Source organism: Vulpes lagopus, chromosome 7 (assembly GCF_018345385.1).
Source record: "Vulpes lagopus strain Blue_001 chromosome 7, ASM1834538v1, whole genome shotgun sequence".
NCBI lineage: Eukaryota > Metazoa > Chordata > Mammalia > Carnivora > Canidae > Vulpes > Vulpes lagopus.
The window spans coordinates 4355526-4363950 of NC_054830.1; the positions used below are offsets into that span (position 1 = coordinate 4355526).

Here is an 8425-nt window from a genome sequence, read left to right on the forward strand (position 1 = left end):
CACAGCTCTGCCCGGGCAGCATCTATGCCCCGGGGGCTGGCGCCAACTCAGCCTGGACACCCCCCAGCCCGGAGGGGCCACCGACAGCAGACGCTGCTGCTCTGGGGAGAGGAATGCTCCCCCGAATGCATGAATCTTTCAAGAAATAAAGATGGGGGAAATCACACAGATTCTGAGCCACTTAGAGAAGAAATCACTGATTCGGTAAGACATTTAAGCTACTTGAACTCGAGGCCAGCAAGAAACTGAGCCCTCGCCAGCTACTCTGACTTGTCAAGTCATGATAATTTATTAGCACAACTAAGCCAATTCCACGTTCACGGGTTCTGCCCCCCTCCTGCCTTCCTCCACCTGGACTCCTTCCCCACGCGTTAGAACCAAAGAATTGAAGTAAACCAGTTAACTTTTGCTCCAGGAAGGGTGTGTGGCTTTATAAAGAGGTTAACTGCCAGTTGGGTTAAGCTCTCAACCGTCTTGGAAGGAACGCATCTCACTTGTCCCGCCTGCTGCTTGGAGGCGGTCTGCGCAGACTCCAGGTAGGTGGCTGGAAGTAGCCCAGGGGACCCGGCCTGAGTACGTGCAATGTCCCAGCACCCTGGGAACCAGTTTGCCACCCACTCCCCCAACAAAAGCTGTGGACAAAGGGGCAACATTCCAGGCGTGCCCTGGAAAGAGTTAACTATTTTACTTCTGGGAAATCATCTGGAAGACCTGCAGATGTAGAGTGAGTAGCTCAAGGGCTCTGAGGGGAAAGGGGGGGGCAGGGGGGACAGTTAGGCTTGGCCTAAGGGCCTCAGCTGGGCACTGCTTCCTCCAGATCAACTGGAACCCAAGGGTGGTAATCCTAAGTCCTGCAAACCAGGCAAACGGTCCCTGGAGGGCACTTCCCAGGCCCTTCTTCACTGAATAGGAGAGATCCCCCCAAATGTGGACTCAAATGGCCAATACCTGGCAGAGTGAGCAAGGCTCCTTCCAATAGCTCCACTGCTTCAAAGGCCTGTCCTCATCAGATTCTTCCCACACGCCATGAACCCTACCCTCGGCCTCGGCCCCCAAAGGCAGGTCTTTAACAATGAGTTTATCTGTAAGAATTGCCCTGATTTCCCCTTGGGAATTCATACTTTACCAAGTGGTATAATTATGCCTGGAGTTTGGCTACTGTATCTAATTTCCTCAGATACAACAAATTCCCTCCCCTCCCAGGAGGAGAGAACACCGAAGAGCCTTTTCCCCTCATCGGCCTAGACTGGCGTGCCAAGTGCCACTGTGTCTGGCAGGGCTGCTGGCAACATGGTCCACACATACAGAAACGGGAGACGGTCCTGGCCCCACAGAGTGACAGCAACACACGACCAAATAAGACAGTCTTTGCAGAACTTTCTTCCCCCAGACCCAGCTCGAAACTCTCAAGAGCAGGCACTGGATCAGAACTTGAGAAAGATGGGAACACGATGGTTATCCCTCAGTGACAATCCTCTCAAGCAGAAGACTGCTCACCCAGAGGTGGGGACAGAGCCAAGGGACCTATCACAACCCCTGCATGAGGCCTTGGTCTTCTGAAGAGTGACACAGAGGGGGCTGCTGGCCAGCACCTGCACTCCTCATCTGGCCTCGTCCCTTAAGGCTCATGACAAAGGGACAAGAGGGGGCTCAATGAATGTCTCCTTGGAAACTCAAAAGATAAGTGTGCAGACCAGGAAGATATGCAAGGACACCCCCAATCCTCCGTTTTCGGGTTCCCAGGAATACTACCCTTACCAGCCTGCCTGGACAGGGTTCCTATTACATACGTGTATTTGCACACATGCCCACAGACAGGGAGATGGTGTACTGCCTATCACCAAAGTTCTCCGGGAAGCTGTGCTGGGAGATTTCTGAAAGAGCACAACCCTAATAAAGGCATCCATCTGCAGGCCAGGTGAGCCTGGTTACAAAGTGACCGGTCCCTAGTAACTTTTATGTAACCAACAGTTGGCAGAGCCAAGTGCAAAACTCCGAGTTGAGTTAGAAACTACGATGGATACGGGGCACCTGGGTGGCTCAGTCCCTTACTCTGTGAAGCGTCTGAGTCTTGGTTTCAGCTCAGGTCATGATCTCAGGGTCGTGGGATAGGGCCCTGCGCTCAGAGAGGAGTCTGCTGGACATTCTCCCTCTCCCTCTGCCCCCTCCCCCAGTTCACTCACTCACACCCATTCTCTCCCTCTAAAATACATAAAGGAATCTTAAAAAGAAAGAAAGAAAGAAACAGTGATGGACATAAAGGTAAACAGGATTCCAGTTCCTACCTCAAGTACTTTACAATGGATTATCTTTAGGACAAACCACTCGGTGGGTCAACTTTCCAGTGCTAGTCTCAGAGCTGAGAGGGGGAGAATCCTGTCAACCTGGAGTCAGCTTCTCCGCAAGGTTTGGGAAAAAGGACACAGTTTCCTAGAAATCCCACTTGGTCCTGACTCCTCTCGGGTCCCTCCTGAGCCTCCATTTCCCTATCTGTAAAATGGGTCATCACTATCAGAAACAAACCTCCTCTTCTGGAGCAACAGAGGATGGGCAACAGCAATGGGTCTCACATTTGAACTCGGGAGAACCTGCAAGTATCATTTCAAAGGCACAATTCAGTGGGACAGCTGCTCACCTCAGAGGACAGGCCCAACACTTCTGTGCACCACCCAGATGCTGACACCACCTAGGCCATCGCTCTGCCCAGAGACACTGTGCCCATCCTCCTTTCTCCATGTTCTCACCATCTGCTCAGTCTTTACTCAGGCCGATTCCTTCCACACCAACCCATGCCTCCAAGCCATGACCCCCCAAAACACAAACCCCACAGACAATGATCTGAAAGTACGAGATGGGGGTTGGGGGAATCAAATAGGTGGGTTACAATCAGGGCAAAGGGAACAAGAAAGACTTTTCCTGGTCACGTGGAAAGGATTTCAATGCTGAGAAGTTGGGAGCCCAGAGCTAAATGCAGGCCCCCTTCTTAGCCGAGCCTGAAAGTTCTAGAGAATACAGCAGGAAGGTAAAGAGAATCAAAGCCTTCCAAAGCAAGCGGGGCAAAGGGCCCTTAGGGGAAAGTCCTGTTGTTTCCCATCAGGCTGAGACATTTTACAGGTTTATGGCATTTCGGGGGAGAAAGGGAAAGCCAAGATTCTGGGGGATTCAAAGTGTTTTCCATGCACCAAAGTCATTCTGGAACACGCCCAGCCAACTCACCCACTTGGGTACAGGACACCATTCTCTCCTGTCTTCCCAGGGACTGTCACCTCCGTAAAGAAGGGATAGAGCTTCCAGGCCTCTCCCAGATTGGCAGAAAGGCGACCAGCAATAGAGAATCAGACCACAGAATGCCACATACTTTCCTTTGGGATCCGTTTCACTTGCGAATACTTCTGCAAGGATCTAGACTAGCACTGCCCCATGGAACTTTCTGCCGTGATGGAACTGTTGTCTCTCTGAGCTGCCCATTAAGGCAGCCAAGAGCTCAGTAGTGGTAAATGGGCACTTAAAATGTGGCTAGTGCCACTAAGAAACTGATTTTTTCATTCCGGTGCATCTGAATTTAAACAGCCACAGGTGCTAGCGGCTGCACACGGGGCAGTGGGGATCTCGCTCTCCCAGCCCGAGTGTCATCACCACCAGTCCACTCAAGCAAGACTCTTCTCTCCCTTGGTCACAGCCAACAATGCCACCTACCCCCACCATTCCACTGACATAAATGACAAGCACTCCGACAGCCAGGGCCCAGCAAATCATAGGGGGCCTACGATACCTCCTCAGTGGACTGGCAGGTGGGCGACAGGAAGGAGCCACATCCTATGCCTGCGTGATACCCAACAAGACTTTCCCGCAGCGGGGAGAGGGGCTTCAATGAGAGTGGACGCTGAAGGTATATTGTTTTCTTAACTCAGTACAGGCTGGAGGCAACGAGCTCTGTCCCTTCAAGGGAACTCACACCACGCTACAGAAATCCACCACTCAACAGCTGTAAACTCTACCCCAGTTCTCAAGAGAAAGGCCGCAATGATCCTGCACCACCATAGGTGACCAGGATGGGCAAGGGGAGGTCTCCTGCCCACGCGCCCCTGAAACCTCACAGTCACTCAGTTCCTTAGCAGACAGAGCCGCCTCAGTGGCGCCGGCAGCCAGGGACGCCCCAACCTGCCCTCGCTGACTACAGATTTCAGCTGCCACCCCCACTGCCCCACACCACGGCCCTTTCCTGGCCTCGCGCCCTTGGAAGCCAGGGGCAGTAGGCAAGGATGAAGAAATAATGACCCCGTATTGGGGGCCACAACAGTTCTGGGCTTGAGAGGGGAAGAATGAGGGTACTGAAAAGGAGGCTGTGCAGAGCTGGTGAAGGGGGGACTCCGGGTTTCCAGATGGAGGGGACGAGGCCATGGGGAGAGTTTACGGAGGCTGGGCAACCACCCTGGGTCTGGAGCAAGGCTCTAAGATGCTGGGGAAGGAAGGGATACGGGGTGGGCTCGGGGAGACGATGGTGGCTGAAAGCCAAAGCGTCAGGCTGGGGGATGCTGGGAGGAAGTGGGAGACCCTGAATGCAAGGAGAGAGGTACAGGGGGGGCTGGGGAAACTGCAGGTGTGTGGAGGGAAGCCAGCTGAGGGTGGAAGAGGCAGACCGAGACCTGGACTCAGAGGGAAAATGAGGGGGGAAATGTGAATCAGGCTTGCAGGGGCAACGAGGACCCAAGCTGAGGGGAGTGAGGCATCTGGTGTATGAAGGGCTTGGGGGCTCCAGGTGGGAGCACGAAATGCCCCCCCGCCCCATCACCCCGAGACGTCTGAAGGTGAAAGAGAGCCCCTTAGGCACTAGGGGCCGGGGGGCTGACCAGCTGGAAACCGGGGGAGGGGGTCAGAAGTGTCTGAGGAAGCAAGCCCACGTCCACAGCGTCCACAGCGTCCACAGCGGGGATGAGGCGCTGGGCTCCAGCCGGCCTGGGCCCCTGCGGGGAAAACCCCAGGCCCCAGCCCGAGTTCCAGGGGAAACGGTCCCCCAGGCTCAGGCAGTGGCAGGAGCGAGGGGGAGAGAATGGGGGACGAGGAGGCTTCGGGTGGGCCGAGGTCTGAGCAAGCGGGAGGCTGCACCGAGGTCCCAGGATTGGGGTGAGGAAGAGGCGGCGGCAGGCGCTGGTGCCGGGAGTGCGAGGGCACTCGGGGGCGCGGGGTCCCGGGCGCAAGGGAGACAGGCCCTGGCTGCAAAGGAGGGTGGCACGGGCCAGACGTGACGAGCCTGCGGGGTCCCGGGGGCGGCGGTGGGGCTCGCTGGGCCGGGCCGGAGCGCCCAGGGGAGCCTGCGGGGACGCTGGGCTGGGCTGGGGGCCCGGGGGGCTGGGGGCCCGAGGAGCGTCCCCGAGGGCGCGGGGCCGGAGGGGGGACCCCACGGGGTCGCCCCGGGGCGGGGGCGGGGGCGGCGGCGGCGGCGGGGGCGCGCGTCTCGGGGGCCCGGGGAAGCCCGCGGCGCCCCCGCCGGGCCGGGGTCGCGGGTGGGGGAGGGGCGCCCCCGCCCCGCAGGAAGGCCGGGGGAGCGGCGGGCGAGCACAAAGCGCGGCGGGCGGGAGCCGGGCGTAGGCGGGGAGGCCGGGACCCAGGAGGGCCCGAGGAGGGCCCGGCGGGCGGGCCGCGGGAGGGAGGGAGGGGACCGGGCGGGCGGCGGGCTGCGCTGGGGCGGCGCGGCCGCTCCTCACCTGATTGTCCATGGCTGGCGCCCCGCCCCGCCCCCGGGCCCCGCGTCGCTCGCCGCCGCCGCCGCTCAGCGCCGCCCCGCCGCCCTCATTGTCTGTCAGGCGCCGCCGCCGCCGCCGCTCCCGGCTGCCCGCCCGCCCGCCAGCCCCGCGGAACCGGAAACCACCGCCAGGCCGGGTCGCGCACCGACCGCGGGCCCCCGCCGCCGACTCTGGCCCGCCGCCCCGACTGACGGCCGCCTGGGCGAATCGGCGGCGCGGACGGCCGCCCGCGGGGCGGGACTTCCTGCCTGGCGGGGGCCTGCCGGGCTGCGGTCGGAGGGACGAAGCCCCCAGCCAATGGGAAGCCCGAGCCGGAGGGGCGGTGGGAGGGAGGGAGGGAGGCGCGAGGCGAGCCCGGCGGAGGGGAGCGCGAGGTGTGCGCCGCACGTGGAGGGGGGCGGGGGCGGGGCGCGCTGCCGCGCCTGCGCACTGCGGCCCGCAGGGGGCGCTGCCTCGTGGCCGCAGCCGGCCCGGGGGGCGGGCGGGGGCGGGGGCCTGAGCGCGACCGGGTCCCGCTGAGGTGGCGGCTCGAGCTCCGCGCTCTCGGGCCGGGAGCCCTGGGGACGCTTTTGTTTCCTGGCCCCGCCTGCGGCTACCGAGTCACGCACCGGGCTCGGGGCTCTGGAGCTGTAAATCTCCAGCGCTGGGTGTGCAGCGGGGAAGCCTGGTCGACTCGCTCGCTTCTCTCCCCCAGCCCCCGTACCCGCGAGTCTCAGTTTGCACATCTGCGACATGGGGACACTCGGTACCTTGCAGAGCAATAGTTCAGATTGACCGGAGCGGCACACACTTGAAATCTGCTACGCTAAAATGATGGGGGGAGTCTCGTTTTATCCGTGAGATTTGTAATGCTAAGGCCTCGGAAAAGGCATTTCTTCCTTTTACCCATGATCACAGAATTTCACAATTCGTGACCTTCGTGTAGGTGACATGGAGACCTATCGCTCCATCCTTTCCAGGATCTTGCAAGCCACCTGTCTCTCAGACAATAGGACTTCCGAGGGCGACTTGCAGACCCTTGTACAGTTATTTTTAAATTTTCTCTTAGGGTTGCATGGGGTCGTTTGCCTCCACTTCACATTTAAGTGTCGGCCAAGTATTCTTTAGGTAATCAGGGCGCTACTTCGTGCTGAAGAACAGCACCAGAAAATCCGTAACTTTGGAATGAGTAAGTCCGTGTACAATTCTGGAGAAGGCCAGCTGCTGTCATAGTAACACCGTACCTTTTGATGTAGGGCTGGGCATGCTGGGGGAAAGAAAAGGAGACCATGCTGAGAAAATAAGCAGCAATCTTAATGTGGCTGCAACTTTTTTAATATTAAAAAAAAAATCCCATAACTGGATGTAAGTAGATCAGTAGTAGCTCTAAGTGGTCCTTGAACCAGCAGGTTTGGCGTCACTTGGGAACATTATTCAAAATGCAAATTCTAGTCTCCCTTGATTTATGGAATCAGAAACTCTGGGGGCATGGCCTGCACCCAGAGGGATGGTTGAACTAGCCCTGCAGATGATAGTGACGCCTATTCAAATTTCAGAACCCACGGCCCCAGGTAAAGGGACAAAAATCGTACAGTGGAATATTATTCAGTCTTAAAAAGGAAGGACATCCTGACACCTGCTACCACATGGATGAACCTGGAGGACGTTATGCTCAGTGACGTCAGCCAGACACAAAAGGGCAAATCCTATGTGATTCTACTCATAGAAAGTCCCTAAGAGGAGTCTCATCCATAGAAACAAGGAGTAGGGATCCCTGGGTGGCGCAGCGGTTTGGCACCTGCCTTTGGCCCAGGGCGTGATCCTGGAGACCCGGGATCGAATCCCACGTTGGGCTCCCGGTGCATGGAGCCGGCTTCTCCCTCTGCCTGTGTCTCTGCCTCTCTCTCTCTCTGTGACTATCATAAATTAAAAAAAAAAAAAAAAGAAAGAAAGAAACAAGGAGTAGATGGTGGGAGCTAGATGCAGGCAGGGTGTGGAGAGTCGATATTTCATGGGGACAGAGCCCCCGGTTAAGGGATAGGAGAAAGTTCTGCAGATGGATGATGGTAATAGTTGTGCAACAGTGTGAGTGTGCTGGATGCCACTGAGCTGTGCACTTAAATGGTTATGATCATAAATTTTGTGATGGATATTTTTACCACAGTAAAAAAAGTGAATAGACTTCTTGACACTGTGAATATATAAATATCCATGGGTCCATAATAATAGTAAAACAACAGCAGAGCTCATTCATCACTTTCGAGAGTGACAACGGCATCAACTCCTTACTTACCATGTCTTTACAGCCTGAAACCAGCCCGGTAGACGAGGGAATGCCCTTTTCACAGAAAAACACCAGCCGATGATGTTGACAGGAGATAGCAAAATCACTATTTTGAAATCACTGATGAAACAACCATTGCAGACAACTGTCATCACTGGACGTTAAAGCTATTCACCGAAAGGTTACAGGGGACTAGACAGTTTCACATTCACCAAAGATCTTCCCTCAGATTGCATGCTAACCACAAAGAGGAAAAAAAAAAAAAAAGTCACTTTATCATGGAAGCATCATGCTGTCACCACCTTGGTACAGTGACCACTCTTAGCAACCAAGCAGTGGGACAAACAGAACGACCGGGGGCTCCTGCTAGGGGTGATGAGAAGTACACAGTCCCAGGAAGAAAATTCTCGCCCAAAAC

General features: G+C 56.8%; 1 protein-coding gene across 2 annotated transcripts in view; it reads right to left on the reverse strand.

Moving 5' to 3' along the window:
- The window catches only part of MLLT1 (MLLT1 super elongation complex subunit), a 67369-nt gene extending 61451 nt beyond the window's left edge, over positions 1–5918 (reverse strand). For both annotated transcript variants that reach the window (XM_041762067.1, XM_041762066.1), the window contains exon 1: positions 5706–5918. In XM_041762067.1, coding sequence (XP_041618001.1) covers positions 5706–5717 — 12 coding nt within the window. In that variant the 5' untranslated portion in view covers positions 5718–5918. The remainder of the gene's footprint in view (positions 1–5705) is intronic.
- Positions 5919–8425: the final 2507 nt, after the last annotated feature.